This window comes from Opisthocomus hoazin, chromosome 25 (genome assembly GCF_030867145.1).
Source record: "Opisthocomus hoazin isolate bOpiHoa1 chromosome 25, bOpiHoa1.hap1, whole genome shotgun sequence".
NCBI classification, from domain to species: domain Eukaryota; kingdom Metazoa; phylum Chordata; class Aves; order Opisthocomiformes; family Opisthocomidae; genus Opisthocomus; species Opisthocomus hoazin.
This window is the reverse complement of record NC_134438.1, coordinates 8,021,121-8,041,306: the sequence shown is the minus strand read 5'-3', so window position 1 is coordinate 8,041,306 and position 20,186 is coordinate 8,021,121. Positions and strand designations below refer to the sequence as shown.

General features: G+C 50.8%; 1 protein-coding gene across 9 annotated transcripts in view; it reads right to left on the bottom strand.

Moving 5' to 3' along the window:
- The window catches only part of ANKS1A (ankyrin repeat and sterile alpha motif domain containing 1A), a 112,210-nt gene that overhangs the window by 24,861 nt on the left and 67,163 nt on the right, over nucleotides 1-20,186 (bottom strand). For 7 of the 9 annotated variants that reach the window (XM_075443113.1, XM_075443104.1, XM_075443105.1 and 4 more), the window contains 2 exons: nucleotides 15,981-16,047; nucleotides 7,169-7,275 (listed from right to left, as the gene is read on the bottom strand). In XM_075443113.1, coding sequence (XP_075299228.1) covers nucleotides 7,169-7,275; nucleotides 15,981-16,047 — 174 coding nt within the window. Of the gene's footprint in view, nucleotides 1-7,168; nucleotides 7,276-8,026; nucleotides 8,833-8,888; nucleotides 9,270-15,980; nucleotides 16,048-20,186 lie in introns of those variants that run through there. The other 2 variants (XM_075443112.1, XM_075443111.1) reach the window with 2 other exon arrangements.

Sequence of the window (20,186 nt, the reverse complement as noted above, 5' to 3'; positions counted from 1 at the left end):
GATGTCAGCCAGCACCCAAAGCACAGGGATGAGCCGGGAGAAGGAGACCCAGGTCCATGCTGGGCAGGCTGTCCTTGGACCCAGCGTGGCCGACACTCGTGTCTGCAGAGCTGAAGTGCAGCCCAGCTCACACATCAAGCCAACGCCCCAGCTCTACGTTTTTACCAACCATTCACCTGCACACACACAGAGGAGAGAAGAGGAAGGCTCTTCCGCAACGAAGACCTCTGCAGGCTAACCTAACACGGCACTGGATTACACTGAATCAAATTAATGTCACTAAATTATTTGCGGACACCCCGTTCTTCCAATGCCATCATGTTTCCACCACTTCTCCCCAGTTATAAAGAAAAAAACAAAAAACCAACAGAGGAGCCCAGGGCACTACACGAGGAGAACAGATTTCCGTTTCTGACGCTGTCTCATTGAATCAGCATTAGCTGCTTTCCACACACTCCATGGGAATCCAGGCTTGAACAATAAAATAAAGCCATAAAACATGGTTTATGTTCTGTTTTACCTGCTCATTTGTGAAGCAAAATATCTTTGGACTGAATAAAAAGTTCAACTACAGAATAACCGTACAATTGCCAGAGCATGCGAGGTTTGCCCTTCTCAGATGTCAGCCTGAAAAGCTGTCTGGGGTAGCAGCAAACATTCAGCCCTCCGAGGGAAAGCAAAAGTTTTTCAAGCATCTCAGACACATTTATGGGATCTGTGGGATCACAAAGTACTGTAGTGAGGGTGCAAGTAATGGCATTTCCTTCCCTGCTTCCATGCGGGAATTCCACCATGGGTTACTGCAATTGCTCCTCCTTTACAGAATCACAGAATGGTAGGGGTTGGAAGGGACCTCTGTGGGTCATCTAGTCCAACCCCCCTGCCGAAGCAGGGTCACCCACAGCAGGCTGCACAGGACCTTGTCCAGGTGGGTCTTGAATATCTCCAGAGAAGGAGACTCCACAGCCTCCCTGGGCAGCCTGGGCCAGGGCTCCGTCACCCTCACAGGGAAGAAGTTCTTCCTCATCTTCAGCTGGAGCTTCCTCTGCTTCAGTTTGTGCCCGTTGCCCCTTGTCCTGTCGCTGGGCACCACTGAAAAGAGCTTGGCCCCATCCTCCTGACACCCACCCTTCAGATATTTATAAGCATTTATTAGGTCCCCTCGCAGCCTTCTCTTCTTCAGGCTGAACATGCCCAGCTCCCTCAGCCTCTCCTCGTAGGGAAGATGTTCCAGTCCCCTCATCATCCTTGTAGCCCTCCGCTGGACTCTCTCCAGTAGCTCCTCATCTTTCTTGAACTGGGGAGCCCAGAACCCTTACCCCGGCAGCGTCCCTTCTGGCCCAGAACAGCAGAGTCCAGCCTGGCCGCTCCCTCCAGGTCACTGCTGTGCTGGCCACGGGGCACTGGGATGCCCTGTGCATCTCCCAGCAAAACCAGTTTCCCGCAGACCTCCCAAAGGCGCGTCTGCTGCAGGGGCACTGGCAATCACAGGAGACACGATGGGACCAAGCAGCAGAATCCCTCTTGGTCCGTACTCCTGTGACCTTTCTCCTACTCCCCCAGCTCATTACCAGCCAAGGCCAATTAAGTCGATTTATCGTGCCTTTTTCTGAGTGACACCGCTCACTCACTGCCCCGGCTTTGTGATCTGACCTTCTGTTCTCCTCCTCCGGTGAAGGACGAGGCAATGGGTCTCCCGAACCCCGCACAAGGGCTGTGCTCCTCCACGTGGGAGGTAGCAGGGCTGCCTTCTCTCGGGCGGTGGGGTGCTCTCGGCTCATCAGCACTGCTCACATTTGGCATGCAGTTCTGCTGAGGATTTTATTCTACTTGCAAACCGTATTTTTGCTAAGTCAAGGATAGCACAGCCCATGCCAGTAACACTCAGCTAGCAGCTTCAATTCAGTTCTGTTTACCCATCACACAAATAAACCTTTCCCCTCGAACGAAAGAATTCCAGTAGGCTGAGAAGCAGAGAATGCGAATTTGAAACACCATCTCCATTTTAGCTTTTTTTTAATCCCCAGCTGGTGAACCGGCTGCTCTTTGAATTGAAGTCCCACATTAAAAGCAGAAGCTGAGCGTCACAGTCCGATTGCCCCAAGCCAGCAATGCCGGCAGCGAAGGTCACTCCGTGGCAATGGAGAGGATGAGCAAAAGAACCTGCAGGGTTCCAGCAAGGAAATCAGGGAAAGCCTCCTTCCCAGCACTGCACATGAAGACCACAACAAAGCTGTTGTCGGCAACTTATAGGGAATATAAGAATTTCTCCAGACACAGAAATGTGGCCCAATATGCAGATGTTGGTATTTGGAAAGAGAACTCAGTCTTCTAGAAAACTAAGGTACCTAAAATCCATCTTTTATAGCCGTTCTCTTCCCTCAACCAAGCCAAAAGATTACACACAATCCAAATCAACATAGACTTCAGTCCCTTCCCAGAAACACATTGGCAAGGAAGCTTTAGCATCACGTCAAACTGATGTTTAAATAATCCTGCTGACTGGTGTCAGCAATAGCCACCCCTGACTGAAGCCAATGCTTGATCCAGATCCTTTGAACTAGTCACAAACGTTCCTGGTTCTGCATCTGACTGTGCCACCAGTCAGCGTCCCCGAGACGCTCTCGCACGCCGTATCCAACGCTGCAGCATTTTGTTTTCTTCTGCACATTTAACAAGAATTTTACATTACAGAAACACTGATCAAGAGACTCTGCTTTCAGTGCTGGAACAAAGCGACGCAGCAGTGAGGCCACCACTGCAAACCCAGCCTGTCCGCAGCCTCCCAGCCCAGCTCCAGTTCCCACAACATCCAGTAGCTGCGTCCAGGCAGGGTGACAGTCATCGCACTTCTGAGTTAACACTTGCGATTCCCTTCTTACCGTGGTTGTGTCGACTTTCCTTCCCCAATAACCAATTCACCAGCCCTCAAAAATCGCTGCAAGTTCCAAAAGTGAGAATATTCCCAACAAGCCTCGTCTGACACCGCTCAGAACCAACTGGTACTACAAATAATACTGTTCTTTGTCCTCAATTCCCCTAAAAGGGAAACAGCCCTGGTAGAGGCGCGCACACACACGAGGAGGGTCAGTCCTGACTGCAGTCATCACCCTCTCGCCAAAGCAGACCTGAAACGCAACAGAGCTTGTCAGTTTGGTGACAACTGAAGTGCTGATCTCGCAAGCCCGAGGACAAGGGGTCCTGCTTGAGCACGAGGCCTCCAGCTACAAGTGACTACAACTTTGTCCCAGCTACTAAGTCACGAAGTGACTACAACTTTGTCCCAGCTACTAAGTCATCAAGTGACTACAACTTTGTCCCAGCTGGAATTCCCAAGAGCAGAGAAGCCTCAGCTCGACACCCACACCCACACCAGCTATCTGCTGAAATACACTTCTACCTTCCCTTTTCAGAGGAGACTCTGTAAAGCGTCCACAGCTCACATTTACATCCTGTGAACACTGCAGGTCTCCAAAGCCTGTGTCGGCCGCCAGCGCTGCCCGTCGGGGTGCGGGAGCAGACCCTGCCAGAGACGCAGCTCGCACCGAGCAGTCACCACCGGGACAGCCGGTCACCTGTCCGGAGAGCACAGCTCATCACCTGGGAACGACTCTCCGGATTTCTGCAAATAACGGGATTATTGCTCTTGGAAACAACACGTGTTTCTGCCTTCCTAGATTAACGCCTAATTAAGGAGCCCAATATATTTACAGAGCACTTTTCACAATCACTTTACCACGCTGTGCGTTCATGAATCATTTCCCTTATCTGGGGGGTACGGGCTGCGGTAATACCGGGTGCAAACTCACACAAGAGCCAACGGCAAATAGACAGCAAATCAGGAATTCCTGACAGCGGAACTGGCGAAACCAAGGGCTCCAAACGCACTGAACAAGCACCAGGCAAGCTGCTGCACCCTCCGCTTTCTGTCTCTGGCCAGCTCTGTACTACCTACTCGGTACATTTTAAACATCTATTTTTCCTAAGTGAAGAACAGCACCAAATGCCACTGTGCCATCAAACACGGGATTTCACCCAGTCCCCACCGCAGTCACAGGACACGCTCTTTGTCAGCCTCTTCTCTTCACCCTACTTTAAGCTACCAGTTGCAGGCTGAGCACCCTTCCTGGGTGTATTAAAGAGCTCTTCTCCCAGGACGCTGCCTCTGCTTCACGGCTGTACTGTCACTGCACGTCTAACACTTTGCTCTCGCCATGCTCTTCTCGTCCGCCCAAGGCAGAAGCTGCTCGTTTGCTCACAAACGGGCACCCGGGGACTCCGGCAGTGAAGGGAGCAGCCTCGGCGCGCTGAAAAAACCCCGCAGCACTGTACACAGAGAGTAACACAGTGCAATGCCTTACACAGAAAACAAGAGTGTTTCCGTATCAGAAGACTCCAACTTTTTAATTTTTGCTACTAAAACTTAATTAGCCCCATAGCCCATCCGGCAATTTGCAAACCGTTACCCAGTATACTTTGGACCTTGAAATCTTTAACACAGTGAGGCCCTAACAGGGGCTAATCCTTTCACAGAAACCATTTAACTCCAGGAAAATAACGCCACTTCGTTTGAAATATTCTTCATTAGCAATTGAAAGTGGCGGTTAATAAAGATATTGCTATGTAAAAAAGAAAAGGAATGGGCAGCCTGCGACGCCAGGAGCCAAGCACCCAGGTCCTTTCAGTACTCGCATTAGTCAGCTTCAGTGTTTACAACAACTTTAATAATTCATCTGAGAACATCAAAATCGCTGCTAAAACCATATTAACCACTTGTTCCTCATTTGTACTGTATCTGGAGCTTTAACTCCGACATCAGAAGCTGAAGGCAAGTAACACCACAGAGGAAAAGGTTCTTAATAATTCAACTCTCCTGCTGGGCTGACTGTATTAGCTTGAAGCTCCCGGAACTTGGGCGAAAGGATTTAAAGCCAGTCGTGACACGGGTGCCAGAGTCAGCTTCCTAGCAAAGGGGATAAGCAGCAAAATGGAAATCAGCCAGGGTTTACAGGAAATCTTTGTTAAATTATTTGACCTTTTAAAATTGAGAGGAATGAGCGGGGAGAGCGTCCCACTTCCCCAGCTGATTTCCTACACTGGGAGCGGTTACCCAGCATTGGATGGCGAAGAAAAACACCCAGCTGTGAACAACATTGAAAAGCAACTGCTTCCACATACACCACAAAGTCACAGTCACATGTACACAAGGAGCCTTCTCTTTCATCTTAGGACAAAATTCTGCATCAGACAGTTTGCAACTAAGTGTTGCTATTTACTGCAAATAAGCACAATCAATAAAAATTCCTGCTTCCGAGCCTCCAGCTCCTGCCTCTCTGGGGATAAGTGGAAAGTTAATTTCCTTCGTTATTAAACTTCTGTGCTGAGAGAGCTCTATCATCACGCTTGTCAGGCAGGGCCAGTCAGAGTACAAGTGCTTTTATCTGCTGACTGCGGGAGTGAGAGCAGCCCACTGATAGCACAAAGGCCAAAGCTCCGTCAGCAGAGGATCCCAAGCAGGGATCTATGGGGTATTATTTCATTTAAAGCCATTGCACCATCCCCAGAGCATCCCAGCAGCTGAATCAGACTGCCCCAGCACGCAGGGATGCCGAAACCTCGCACAGAGCTGAATGCACCTGCCTGAAGCACAGTGGTCCCAGTGCCTGAGGGCCCACCGGAGGGCTGGGACCAGCTGGGTGGGACACTGGGGGGGCCAGAGCCCCATTGGAAGGAGCTGCAGGAGCCGTCCCTGCTCCTGCATGGCTGCGGGCCGTGCCAGAGCCTGGTGAGGGCACCCAGGGCTTCTGCGGGAGCAGCTCGCCCCAAATCCTCCCCTGGGAAGAGGGAAGGTGCCACACACAGTGGTAGGAACAGGGTACGGCAGAGGCAGAAGGGTGCGTGGCAAGACCATCGCCTGCCACGGGCAGTTCCTCTTCTGAAGGTGCCCACACCACGGTAAAACCCAGCTCCCTCGGCGAGCGAGGTGCCCACACCACGGTAAAACCCAGCTCTCTCGGGGAGCGTTGGCCCTGCTGGGCTAAGCGGAGACAAAGGGACAAGCTGCTTGCCATGGAGGCCAGGAGGGATGGCTGGATACTGCCACGTTATTCAACTTTTAGTGGTGCCTGGAGATCCCACGACACTCACCAGGGCATTTATCCTGTTGGTCAGGTCATTCTTTAAAAGCATAATTACATCCTGCCTTTAAGTACCCCCGCCAACGCTGCTCCGACATGCGCGTCCTTGCCCCTCCACCCATGCCCTATCCAGTCTTCCCTTCTTTCTCCAGCTGCCCTCCACGCACCGTCGCCGCTGCCGGACGGCTGCTGTGTTTTCTGAGCCCCTTCACCCAGCTCGCCACACAGCCGCCAGGCACACATCCTCCTGGAAATCACCTCTCCACACCGTGCACAGGACCAGAGATGCCCCCCCTCCCTTTCCAGGGCAGGACATTACATTAGCCCAAATGACTTCTCCAAAGGTCTGCAGCCATTTTTCGAAATTCTTTATTTGCGAAACTTGGAGTCTGCACTCCAAAAGCATTTCTTTAAGCCATGCAGGAAAAACCCTGCCAAGGCACCAAGATTTTCTCCTTGCATTTCATCATTCCATATGAATTCTCCGATTTTCACATCATACAGCTTTAAGTTTCTAGACACTGGTTACTGAAAAAAACCGACCCCTCAACACAGAGCATTACTGGGTTGTCACCATTAGGTTTCAGAGCCAACAGTGTCAGTGCAATTAAGCACAGCTCATTAACATCCTGCCTGCATGCTTAGAGGAAGGATACTTCCAACAACAGGTCTACCACCTCCCTCATATTCCAGAACACAGACTGCTCAGTGATTTCTTCAAAACACTGGTGACTTTCAGCTCCCATTTCTGAAGTAAACTGGATAATACAGATTCAGTGGGCAGAGTAAATAAAATTTTACATCAAAACTATAGTGAAAAAACTGTCACACCTGAATTAAATGTGAAGATGAACGACCCTGACCCAACACAACCCTTCTTTCTTCCTTTTGTCTGACCCTCTACACACCGCCCAGATGGTTCTGCTGGGCTGCAGACCCAGCCCTGCTCTGCAGCTGACATGGGGCATCGCTCGCAAGGAAGGTTCGGCCAACACATTTGTTAGAGCCCGGGGTCCCACCCAGCGACTTACCAGGAAGCGGACATCATCAAAGCCGTTCAAAAGCAGCTTACTCTCATACTGCTGCAGGCCAATGGACTCCAGCCACTCCCCAACACTCTGCTCCAGCATCCGCGAACCTGACGAGAGAGGAATCGGCAGACGCTTGAAAAGGGAAAAACCGTTAAGGCGGTAGCAGCGGCACTCTGAGGAAGACAGATGGCATTGCCACATCATAGTCATTACCATAAAGAAACTCAAAAAATTATGCTCAGAGTACAACAAATCGGCTGGCAGACAGTTCCTCCTGTGTGCACAGACCATGGACAACAAGCTTCCAGTGCCTCCGCGGGCTCCGGGTTTAGTTTGTGTCGCAGTTAACACTCGGAAAAGGAAACACCTTGCCCTGGCAAACTGTTTAGAAGCGCTCCTGGGACCACGACATCACATGCACTGCGCTCAGGGCTCAGGCGAGGTTCTTGCCAGGCAAGCACACGAAGCCCAGCCCCACGGGGCTGCGGATCCACTCCTTGGCTCGTCCGGAGGGGGCGGGAGGAGGGCACCGAGCTTCCCCCCACGGCATTCCCAGCCAGGTGTAGGTGCAAGGGGACGCAGCGGAGCCGCTCACGAGCGCACCGAGCTGCGCGGGTCCTCTCGTCCACGCAACTTCGGGTGCACTACCCTGCTCGGCAGGCCAGCGGCGAGGGCCAGGCGCGTCGGAGGCACAAAGCAGCTAGAGAGAAAATGCATCTTCATGCAGCCGGGACACAAAACAGACATGACGGGCTCTCAGAAAAGCAGCAGAAGCCAGAGCAGAGCAGCTGTCCACGGGAAGACATGCAAGACAAAGAAAGCACACAAACTGCAGCAGAAGAAAAGAAGGGCTTATACTTTTTTTCCCCAAGCAATCCTGAAAGAGGCAAACCATGGCAAGGGCTTTTTGCTCGCCGTTATCGTGTTAAGAGGAGCAGAGGCGTGAGAGACCCCAAGCACGGGTCTGGGAGTCCTGGCATTTTACCACCTATCCGGACGCATGGCATTTCAGCACGCTGCTGGGACGGGGCTGGCTGCACCGGAGAGTCTGACTACACCGCTGCGCTGGGTGACAGCGGGAGAGACAGAGGAATCGGTGCAGTTGGCACCCGACACATCCAGTCCTGTCAGGTGTTTGCTGCGTGCTTGTATTTGCCCTTCCTTCATTTTCTTCAGCTAAGCACAGGCTGCTGCTGCCGAGCCCCTCACTCAAACAGGGAGCAGCTCTGGAGGAGGAGGCATTAGTTCCTTGCTTCCAAACCACGTCAAAACAAAAAGAAACCAAATGCAAGCACACTCCCTCCTCTTCTGCAGCAGCTCAAGTCCAAGACATGCCCTGGCACCTCCTCTCAGCCTCCGATAAACGAGATTCTTCCCAACACCCTACAAAAGCTGTGTAGACAAGCTCTCCCTTCCCTCACCCCTGGGAAGAGTCCAGTGACTTGTTACTCTCCTCTAGAACAGCTTGAGACTTTAAATATAACAAAGAAAAGTTCAGAAATCTCCTTTTCACCAGGGAATTTGCTATGCAGGACAGGCAGAATTTTTCAGGCTTCTTAGCACATCTGTTTCAAGGGTACAAGCAAATAAAAAGATGATCAGGAAAACCAAGTTTGCTTTCTTTGAACATTCAGGTCAGCTGGAGCTGGTTGGTACCTTCCAAGCCATCCTTCCCCCCCACCCCCCGCCCGCTGCAATGGCTGCACAACGCAGAGCTCACAGTGGTGTTAGGAAATTCTTGGGGTAAGGGATCCTGCTGCTCTGCTCCACAGGAGAGCTCCTCTGCCAGGCGAGCCGTGCTCGGCGAGTTCCAGAGAGCTGGCCAGTCTTTCCAGCGCACACTGCAGCACGAGAAACGCCGGGATCACAAAAGGTTTCCGTCTCCCTCCCTGAACACAGCCTGTGCAGAAGGGCAGCATCTAAACCCGGAATTCATGCAACAAGCTCCCGCTCGCCCGGGGTCTCCGTCCGTCCCTGCGTCGGTCCGCCGGCAGCCAGGCAGCCGTGTCCCCTCACCGAGCGACCGCGCGTCCTTGCCGAGCGCTGCAGCGGCGTGCTTTGTCTGAAGGCAGCGAGCTCCACGCTTGCCGTTCCACTCTCAGTCCTGTCTCCTGCTCTCGCATTGCCTGTCCCTCCCTTCTCTTCATCCTCTTACCCCTCCCAGCTCTTCCATCCGCTGTACAAGCAGCGCGCAGCCTTCGCAGCAGAAGCTGCAGGGGAGGGGAGGGAGACAGCAGCTTTATAACTAACTCTCTAGTGCAAATTACTGACTTCTCAATATTTACTCAGTGATGGACTACACAGCTTAGGTTTTCAAAAAATAATGTCACAGGTCTGCTTTGACAGTTGAAGTGATTTGTGGCTGGCTCAGAATTAATTTATCGAGAGAGGTGAGGAAACTGCTTGCTGCCTACTACAGCATTTCTGGAAGCAGGCGGAGTATTGGCAGGGGGAATGAAACCACAGCGGTTCCTTCCTCTGAGCACCTGAATCCCCTTTTAAGAAAATTATTTACTCTACTCAGCCTTTTGTACACTTGTAAATGTATTTCTGCTTTTAAATTGGAAACCTACAGTGACACCACGTGCAAGTTTACCGTTTTTAAAACCACTTCAAACAAAGACAAAATGAAGGGAGGAATATTTAAAGGAAGAGGAGTGGAGGGCTTTATTTTAAAAAGAAAAAGAAGAGAACAGATGTCCTGGAACATCCTAGGCTGAAAATAAGGAAGTCCAAAATACATTGAATATTTGCATTTTACAAGGATGACACAGGAGCAAATGAATCCCAGTCACTGTGCCCCTGAGCAAGAGCCTGCTTCACAACTTCTGATCAAAACAAACTCCTAATTCTCAGCTCCATCCTTCTCCTTCTGCTCCATATTTTAGGAATCCTGCCTTTAAATGTCTGCGGATGGCAGAGGGGGAAACAGTCTAATAGAGTGTAGTTAGAAATAATTTAAAGTATTCATAAGTTGCAAAAAAAGCCAGCTAAGCAGTTCAGTTCCTTTTGCAAGACATTTTTCAAGTAACATGGCATGCTTAAGAGAAAACAGTAAAGGGAGAGGGCTACCAGGGTAAGGAAAGGTCCTTTTAGGAGTTATTGTTTCAATAATGACGTTTAGTGCAAAGTTTGAGTCTGTTTGGAGGAAGAAATCAGCACGGGGGCCATGCCAGACAAAAAGCATCACCCCTTCTGCTCACGGAAACCGGTAACAGTTTAACACAGCCTGGTGTGGCCTGAAGACAGGTGACCAAGCTTCACCTGGAAGGAAAAATTGCAAGTCCAAGCAAGTGTTGCTGAAACCACTGTCCATGCACAAAGCGAGCATGCAGGACAACCACGTCAGGCGGTTATTGCCACAGCTGGGGCCGGTCTCCAGCAGCATGTCCTTAAATCCATCGCGGGGGGCCATAAACTCAGGCAGTGCATTAGGCAAGATGGATGGGCGAGGAGAATGTAGTCATTAATGCTATCAGATGGAAGAAATACAGCCAGCCAGCCGACTTTACTGGAACTAAGATCAATTAGCCAAATGCAGATTGCTAACAAATTTCTCCCTCTTTTGTCAAGTAAAGCACCAAGCACGTTTCTCACGTCTCAAGTCAACTGCAGAGTTCACTCACCAAGCCCCAAACGCGTCCCCTGTCCGGTGCAGCATGCCTCCTGCCTGCGTCAAGCTGATTTACTGAGCAGAGACCGCTCATCTCCCCTAATTTTGGGGAGAGAAACGCTGCCTGACAAAAACCACCATAACCCAGTGAGGAACACACAGGTTTCTTGTTCAAAGCCAGCGGCGAGATGAGATGCTGCAGTGGGGCTGAGTTTCTGCTGCAGACGTGTACTCCCCTACCCCTCTGCCCCACATCTGGAAGGAAGAGACGATCAGAAGTGGGCTGCTGCAGCTAAATAAATGTGTGACTGCAAAACACACCGGCAGAGACACAGACTGAACGCAAACATCTGCTTCCAGGCCAAAAAAAACCCTTTAAGGCAAAGGTTCGGTGGAATCTAATATCCTTTAAGAGACAGCGTTCCTCGATTCCCCAACCTCCAAAACGCACTTACCAACACGGATCAGTGACAGACTTCTCCCCTCCTCCTGCCCACCCCACCCCACCCTCGGGAAATACAGCTGGAAGAGTTTCTTACAAGCTCTACCAGGAAATCGGAGGGTCGAACCTGTTGGCCAAGAAATAGATTCTGGCTCCAAATTCTGTAACCATGTCAGGATGCATCTAACGATCTGATCACCCAGGGCCCTCAGAAGTCTGATGTGCTCGTCTACAACACCATGGCAAGATTTGGAAGTTTTCTCACCCTGTTTTATGGAGGAAAACTTGCTGGTACAGAAACTAGCTATTTGCCCAAATTTCTGCGGGAGGTCTGGGGCATGGCAGGGACCTGACACCCAGCGTCTCGGGGTTTGGGCTTCTTCCAGCACGACTCCAAGGGCCCCTGCTTTCCCTAGACCCGTCAGCTGTATGCAACAACTGCTTGAATACACAGACTGCAAGCACACTTCTCTCCACAGCAACTGCCACGCAAGGCACTTTACCTTTACTGGCTAATTAGTGATTCCACAGACCAAACTTGCCAGGAGTCCCCATACCCTCAGAGTCCACCCATTTCTGAGGATGTGAGAGCATTTGGAAAGTTCCCTGCAGGTTCCTGCACATTTGGACATGATCTGAAGTGTTAAAACAGCCCTAGCAAAGTCCTGAGGAGCAAAAGCTAAACGCTGCTAGAAAACCAAAATGCAAGGGTGCACGCAGCCCCAGCCACCCTTCCTCCTCGCAGCAAGGGGCTGGCAAAGCACTGCCCACTCTCTGGCCTTCAGGAGAGGAGTGAGAAACAGGGAGTGTGTACAGCAGCTGAGCTGTGTGCGAGGGATCCCAAACCACGTGTAACACAGCACAGCCCGCAGCAAAACACGCAGCTAAAGGACAAGGCAGCTCCCGGGTCCGCCTGCGTCCACAGACGGGTGTCCATTTTGCTGAAAACTCCCTGCATGCCAGCAGCTTTTGCTGAAGCGCTGGCTCCTCCTCTCCCCTCCATGTTAGACCTCTTCACTGACGGTATTGATCCATCACACGCACTGCTACAGCTACGGACCGGCTCGGGGAAGGGCGGGCTTGTCACAAAGCAGGGTGCGAAACGGTTGCCATCGGATTAGACCACAAACCACGCTCCGTTTCGCATCCCTCTGCAAAGGCCTCTGACCCTGGAAAACATCAGCCCTAATCAGTACGGAGTATCCAGGGCAGGCACAGGTTAAACTCCCACTGGGAATGCGTGGTGGATTCCTCCTCACCAGAGCAAAAACCCAAATGACAAATGGATAGGAGCTAAGCTTTATTCCGGCACGCGTGAGCTGCGTGTGCGGATGCACATTAGCATCTCATCAAGGGGAGACGCTGCCCACCCGGAGCAGTTCGGATGCGGCAGTTTGGAGGTGAAGGATTTAAAAGGACAGAATCCCTCGCGGTGGCAGCTCTCCAGCATCCTCCATCACGCTGCAGTAAAGGCAAACAAGCTCTCGAGTTCTGCTTTGTCTTTGTTCTTGATTTAAAGGCAGAGAAGGCCATTCATGTTTAAAGTACAGGGGGGAAGCACCCATCCTGCTAAACTACAGGGGGGAAGCACCCATCCTGCAAGCAGCCTTGTTTAGTGGATATCGGTACCTGCAGGAACACTCACAAAAAGCCTAGGGTCACCCAAGCTGAGGCACATGGCAGATTAACCACATCCAACGAGCATGGCCACCACGACACCTGTGCTGACCCACAACCACCATCAGCCCAGCCCTGCTCCTGGTACGGCTGCTGCCCTGACAGAAGGGTCTGGGGAGGACAATCCTCCCCCCGCAGAGAAACCCCAGAGGCATGGGGCAAGGCCGTGTCCCCGAGCAGGCAGGACTGCTCCCGGCTACTGGGACTGCGGCACTCGGGTCAGCCTGGAAGCGTCCCAGAGGACAGCACTGCCACAGCCAAACTGGTCTCACCAGCAGAAAGCATTTCCTACGACAACAATTTCCAGACGTAGATTCTTCCGAAACCCTTGAGCAGTACATGATATTTAGGCACCTTCGGTCCCCAGGCAGCAGAGTTCAGCGGCATCCATTTAATAAGCTCTGTGCCTCACTACAAACAGCTCCGCTTCAAAAGGCACCATTAAAGCCAAGCAGCTCTCTCCTCCTTTGAAGGCTGCAGACTCGGCTCCCAGGACCCACAGCTCTGCCGGCAGCAGCAGAGAGGACAGGTTCCTTAAACTGCTCGATCCCAGAGCGAAGCTGCATCCCGGGAAAAGAAGAATTAAAATAAACCTCCCGAGCAGCTCAGCAATGTAGAAGCGTCCAGAGAGTCGGCTGGGAAAGGGGCAGGTTATTTCCCGGCTCTGCAAACACTACAGAGACCCGCCTATGGGTATCTGCACCGATATCAAAGCCTCCTTCCTCCGTTGGTTCCACCTCTCCTTCATACCTCCTTTCCTCAAAACAAGGCACAAAAAGCATAGGAAAAAAAGCTGGAAAATGGCAAAACGATCCTGTTTGCTGTGCAGAGGCAAGGCACGCAGTGAGCTCGCTGCAGGAGCGACGGAGGAAGATTTTTAACCAAGACTTGGTTCTCTCTGCTGCTCCAGTCCAGACCCTGAACACAAACTGGGCGCAGGGTTCGCTGTTCCCCACACCCCGGCCGCCTCTACTCACAACGTTTCCCTAACTACGAGTGTTTTAACCCAGGATCGTCGCCCGCTGCCCTGCTGCTGCATTGCGGAGATCAGAGTTGTAATAGTCGCCAACATGGCTGGAGGAGGACGGTGCTCCGTCTGAGGAAAATCAATGCACTAAATGACACCGATTCCTTCTTCACCTTGTTTTATGGAAATGAGAAAAAGCAAAGACAAAACGGACAAATAAATCATCTCACGCTATTTATAAAGTTTTACTGTAAAATTAACAAAACTACATACTTCAAGGTCACAGAAATACGGAGATGAAATATACAGAAAAAAGAAATTGTGATGAGTTCTATCTTTTTTGAAGTAATAATAGAGCATCTAGCGTTTTACAGGTGGAAAATCAGAGAAGAAAGTTAAAATATTCTGGCAAAAACATTTTCTGGGCTGCAGAAAACCAGCAGCTTTGCTGGAAAATCGCCGCAGCACTCCAGCAACTCCAGACAGTTCTTGTTTTAGAGGCTGGGTGGTGGAAGCAGCTCTTTACGCCTTATTCTATTGCAACCAAACTAAAACCTGACCCTTGGTAAGCTCCAGTTAAGACAAATGGCCTGAGCAGGACCCTTCGCCCCGCACAGGGGTTCGCCCTCACTCAAGCGTTTCTGGTCCCAAGGAAACGCTCCTTAACCTGTGAAACAGGAACAGCCTCCCAGGGACAGCTTCTCACACAACCCAGCGGACACTGAACCCCACTGTGCCTCACCGGTGGCCAGGCAGCACCTCGGAGCCCACCATTCCTCAGAGCAAAACTGTCCCGATGCGCCCAGCAGTGAAGATTCAGCCGGGATGGGTGAATTCCCGGGGAGGTAACATGGATAGTTGGTATCTTGGCTATAGTTGCTCTGATGTAAAACTCTAAATACAAAATCCCCATCCTGTCCTCCCAGGGCTGAGAGGATTTTGTGAGCCTTAAAGAACAAAATACCAGAATGTGGAGGGCTACAGACAGGTTCTGCTCATTTCCAAAGTGAGACACCCACACTTACGTAACAAAAAAAGCCAGAAAAAAGAGCATCTTGCTACTGCTTTACGTATTTGAGACAAAAGCGAGACCGTTGTGGGGACTGTGAGACCAGCCAGACGACAAACGCGTGGCGGCTCTGTTTGAGACTGACTGCTTAAAGAAAATTTTGTTGCTATCCACCAGAGAAGAACAGAAACTTGCAACAAACACATTCTGCAAGGCAGGAGAGAACTGCAAGCAGTCTGTTCGACTTTCTCAGAGGGTATGTTGAGAGCAACAGTAGTTGCAGGAGCCAGGAGAGCAGCAGAGCTTTCTATCCCTGGGATACTGGCTGGAGTCCTTACACCATCTTTCAGCTGCAAATTAGATTTTTCTCGTATACACAGAAAACCTGATCTTCCTCCTCCACATTGAGCAAAGACCAGTTGTGAAGTTTTACGTATCAGAGCAGAGGGGTTATTGGGCTGTGCAAGCAGGGGCAATGCGCCAGCCACTCCGGAGCTGACGTTACTGCTGCAGAGCACAAGAAGCGTCCCAGACCCCTCTCATCTCCACCTAAAGGGAGGGACTATACGGAGTCACTTCAGGTATCAGAAGCCACCAGTAAAAACTCCTCAATTCTCAGCAATAAGCCTTTGTTTAAAGCTATTCAAAGATGCAAAACATCACCTCAAAATTTACCATGTCCTAAACAATACCAAGCCCAAACATTTATAAGCAGGCAGTTTCAACAAGAAACAAGAGCCCCTACACACATCCCTTTGCTGTCATTGGGTGAGTAGTAACGAACACTGGGGTAACCAGGGTGTCCCCCCCCCCATCAGGCTGGGGGTACCAGCTGCAAAGCTCTTCACCCACCCAAAAGCCTGCTGCGAGGGAAGGACAGCTGCATCATACAAAATCAAATGAACCTACCTAGGGGAGTATTGAATTAATTGTTGGTAACAGTATTGAGCATTATGCTGGGAAGCTGAGGTCTCCTCCCGTGCCAGAGCCTTCCCACCCCTTCCGGGAGCCAAAGCAAGTTAAAGAGCCCTGCACGCAGGAGCCAGCACCTTGGTTTTGTAGAGAGTACAACCAAGACGGACACACACGAGCTGGGTACGCTACCTGAGATCCTCTGCTGCTCCTGAGAAAAGTCAATGCCTTCGCCAATGGAACTCATGATTTTCTCAATCTGAAAATAGAAAAAAAAAAGCACATGCTGCATTATTCATAAAGCCTGAGGAAAAGCTAAAGCAGCCCCGGGATTTCACCTGCGACGTGACTGCCGAAGAAATCCAGGAAAGGATGTTAAGATACCTCTGACCCAGAAAAGGTACCCTTAACACCTTGCCCGGAGAAGTCTTGGTAAGGATGGCTGACCCGGAAGGGACGGGGAGAGACTGGGACTCCACCGAGCCTTCCCTTCCACACCTTGCTAGTGCCTGAAAACAAACCGCTCCAACAAAAACATCCCCCTGGAGCACAAAATTCGGGGGAAGGAAAGGAACCCCAAGCTCCCGGGCTCGGCCGGTACAAACATGCAGCCGCCCTTCACCAGCAGCAAAGCCCGAGAAATGCAGCGCTCCGACTCCTTCCCAGCACGCGGAAAGCAAGCTCGGCTTCGCCTCGGTCGAGGTTTTGTCGGGTATTTTTGGTTTGTTTTTTTTAAACCATCACATTTCCCAGTCCTGCGCATGTACGCTGTGCTCCTCACCACTTCCACTGAGAGCAGAGATGCTTTGGAAGAGTTTGGAAATAGATGAAGTTTGCAAAAGCAGCAACATGGCGGGGGCAAACGCCTTCACCACCCAGGAAAGGGAGCTGAAGGCAATTTCATCCCCCCAGATTTAAGCGAGTCACAGTCAATAGCTCAAGGCAAACCTCACACAATTAAGAAAAAAGGTAAAAACTACTGCCTGAGACGGTGTCCAGTCCACTTAGGAGCTGCATATAAATGGCTGCATTTACCACAAAAAAAAATATTAATGCCTGTTGCAAGTTTCATACAACCTACAGGATACTTTCTTACATGAGAATAGAAACTTTTTATAAAAAACAAATCTTGAGCAGAATTTGTAAATCAAGGCTTTCTAATGCAATGCTGCAAAGGCAAAACTGGCAGTGACAATTACCAGGTTAATTGTGTTACGGCGAAAGACCTGACAAAGCGCACCTCACTTAGTGCAGAATCTTCTGTGATCTAAAGCACTAAAGCCCACTGTTTTCCCAAGAGCAATGAGACACTTCAGAGGCTCAGGTCTGGCTGCTTACCCCAGTCTTCAATCTATACTCGAGCAGAAAAGAAATAAATAAATAAAAGAGCCCCCAGTGAGAGATTCCTGAACAGAAATCTTCCAAAAAATTGAAAAACTCCTCCGAGACACTTCAGGGCGGTTGCTGCTGAGTGCAAAGCTGATTCATCGACTGGCAACAGAGAGTCGGGGGGGGAAATGAAAGTCAGCTCTGACACAACTTCCCCCCCCCCCGGGTCTTTTAAGGACAGATTCGAGGGAGGAGTCCAAGTTTTCCCAGACCTCATCCCCCCGCTGCCCTTGCCCTGCTTTGCCTGGTGCAGCTGCGCGAGCTCCCCAAACCGCCCGGCTCTAGCGAGAGGGGCTCCCGGAGACGCCGCGGGGAGTGGGAGTTTGACTTCCGACCAAAATCAACGGCAGCTCGAAGCTGAACTCTACCGGGGAGGGCTTTTCTGGTGAAACAAAAAAAATAGACAGTCTTCCCAGGCTTCTGCCAAGTCAGATCTCCTATAAAGTCCTTCCTGTCAGTGGGGCGCAGACAGGCAGCGCGCTCGTCACATTAAATCTCACCAGGGAGAAGGCACTCATGTGATCTATAGAAGAGTCACTGAAGGATGCGGATCCTCTGCCCCTAAAAAACCATGAGGATGAGCACTTCCACTGGGCTTGAAATACAGTTAATACTAGCTTAGTGGGAGCTTTAAGATCAGTCTGAAAAAGAAAAAATCAGAATTGAAAATTCAAACATGTATGGAAGCAGAGTGAAGTATGTTCTAAAAAGAGATTTCAGTCAAAGGAAGGGTTCTGAAGTCGTGGACGCACGGGTCCTGCTGTCGGCACGCTCCCTGCAGTACGCCAGGCAAAAGCGTTCATTGCTCCTCTGCCCCGGCTCCAGCCTGGACCCGACCCTGACCTTGGCCAGAACGGCTGGGAGATCTCTGACCCCAACGCCGGGCTCTCCACTGGGCCACCGGAGCCGTGCTGGTCTCAGACAAATCCAGGCGCCATCCAGCACTGACACTGGGGTTAACAGTCACGAACAGGGTGGCAGGATGAGCGATCAGATCCCTTATTTCAGAGGAGGGTAAAAACGACAAAGGAGAATTGATGATAGCCTGGGACACGAAAGCTTTTACTCACACAAGACAAGTCAGTCAGAGCTTTAATCAAAAACTGCAAGCTAGCTGTACCAGAAATGGGATTTTGTATTTCAAGCTCAAGCTTAAAAGGATGCACTAAAAAAGGATGAGGCCACGTAAAAGGCAAAAATATCCCTGTTTCAAGTGGACGGAGGCAGGCCTTACATGACAAAAACCAAACACAGACAGGGCGGCTCATTTTGGAACTGCTCACATCACTAGCCCTTGCCTCAGATACAAATTACAGCGCCAGTCACCGCGTCACCTGATCCTGCTATTTAGACTCACCGGGGCTGAATAAGGCAGCCCCAGAAATACAGCTTTGAGATGGGCAGGAGAAAGTTGGGGTTTTTTTTTCCTCAGCTAACCTAAGGCTCTTGAGTAAATGAGCAGCTCTGCAGTATCAGCAACAGAACTGTGGGATCAGCTAAACTGGAACCAGTTACAAAGAAAAAAACGAATTTAAAGTCTGCCTCATGATGCCGAGTTTTTCTTCTCCCCCAATGATGCCTGTTAATTGTTCCCCTCCGTTGGAGGCGTTTGTGGCAGTCGCCTTCGCTTCATCAGCCCTGCTCCTCTCCACAAGCTTGGTTTTAGAGAACTTTTCCATTTCTGATAAGTTGTGATGGAGCTTGAAGAGCGCATGAGCGATACAGCAGCAGCTCCTCAAGCCCACAGACAATGCGAAATAACTGAAAAGTGCCAACTGCCTGGTATTTCTCAGCAGAGGTTACTGCCTGGAGCCTAGAGGCTCGATGCACATTTCTGCCGGTCACCACTGCGGTGAGAACCACCCGCTCCACCTGCTTTTGCCCCTCTGAAGCAGCAAACGCTCCCCAGCAAAGCCTTGAAATTCCGTGGTGCCCTGATGTATCGTCAGTACCCCAAGGCCATGCGAGACAGGAGGGAAGCACAAGGGATGATGCAAAACAGGCCTCAACTCCAAATAAGACCAAGAACCTTGGTACCCACTGTTTTCTTCACCTCCGTGGGTGGGCACCAACCCCGAGCTGCAGCAGGATTTCTGGGATGCTGCCACAGCCCCGAGGGCTCGCTGCAGAATTTGGGTCTGGAGGTCAATTCAGTTCAAGCTCCAGAAGTTTAAGAGCATAAAGCTCTGAAGACTTACGTCAATTAGCTTCATTACAAGGTGTATTTCTAAGCTGGAGTAAATCCTGTGCCTGCTGTCCAGGATCTTTATCTAAAAGACGTTTACTTCAGTGGGTCTGGAAGCCTGTGAGGTTCTTTAGTCTCACAGGATCATTTGGAGCAAGAATCACTTGGTTCCAGACAAGCTTTTCCTATTAACAGTCACCAAGCGGGGAAAAGAAAACTTAAAAAAAAAAAAAGAAAAAGGGTGGGGAGGGAGGGCAGAGAGGAGGCGAGGAGAAAAGCGTGTTTGTTCAAGCAGCCCCAGCTCCCTGCGACTGTCTCCCAGCAACAGAGGCAAAGCGCTTTGCAGATCTCTTACGCTGTGCCGGGACCCAGCTCTGCGGACGCGCGGGGACTGCTGCTGGCGCTGCTGGGAAAGGCAAAGAGCACAAGAGCATGTTTCCATGGCAGATTCAAACCCCACACTCACAGCCCCTCTTTGGTCAGAGCTACCACTCTGAACGTTATTTGGCAAGAGCCAGGTAAGCTCCTTCCCATCAGATGCTCGTTACAAAAAAATCCCATTTATTTCCCAGCATTTTTGCATCAGCAGAGCCAGTGTTTCACCCTCTCCCACTGCGCTCCATGCTTGGACGCCCTCTTCTACCCTTACCCACTTGCGGTTTTGCTCTTTCATGATGAAGGATGGGCAAGAGAAAGTTTTATCCCAATTTTAAGAAAGGTCGGCTCCTCTGCTGTATCTATTGCTGGGAAGAAACAATTCCTACTGCAGTACTACGGCCCTGGAGAGGACGGTGCCGGATAAAAGGACCCTCTCCATCTTTTCA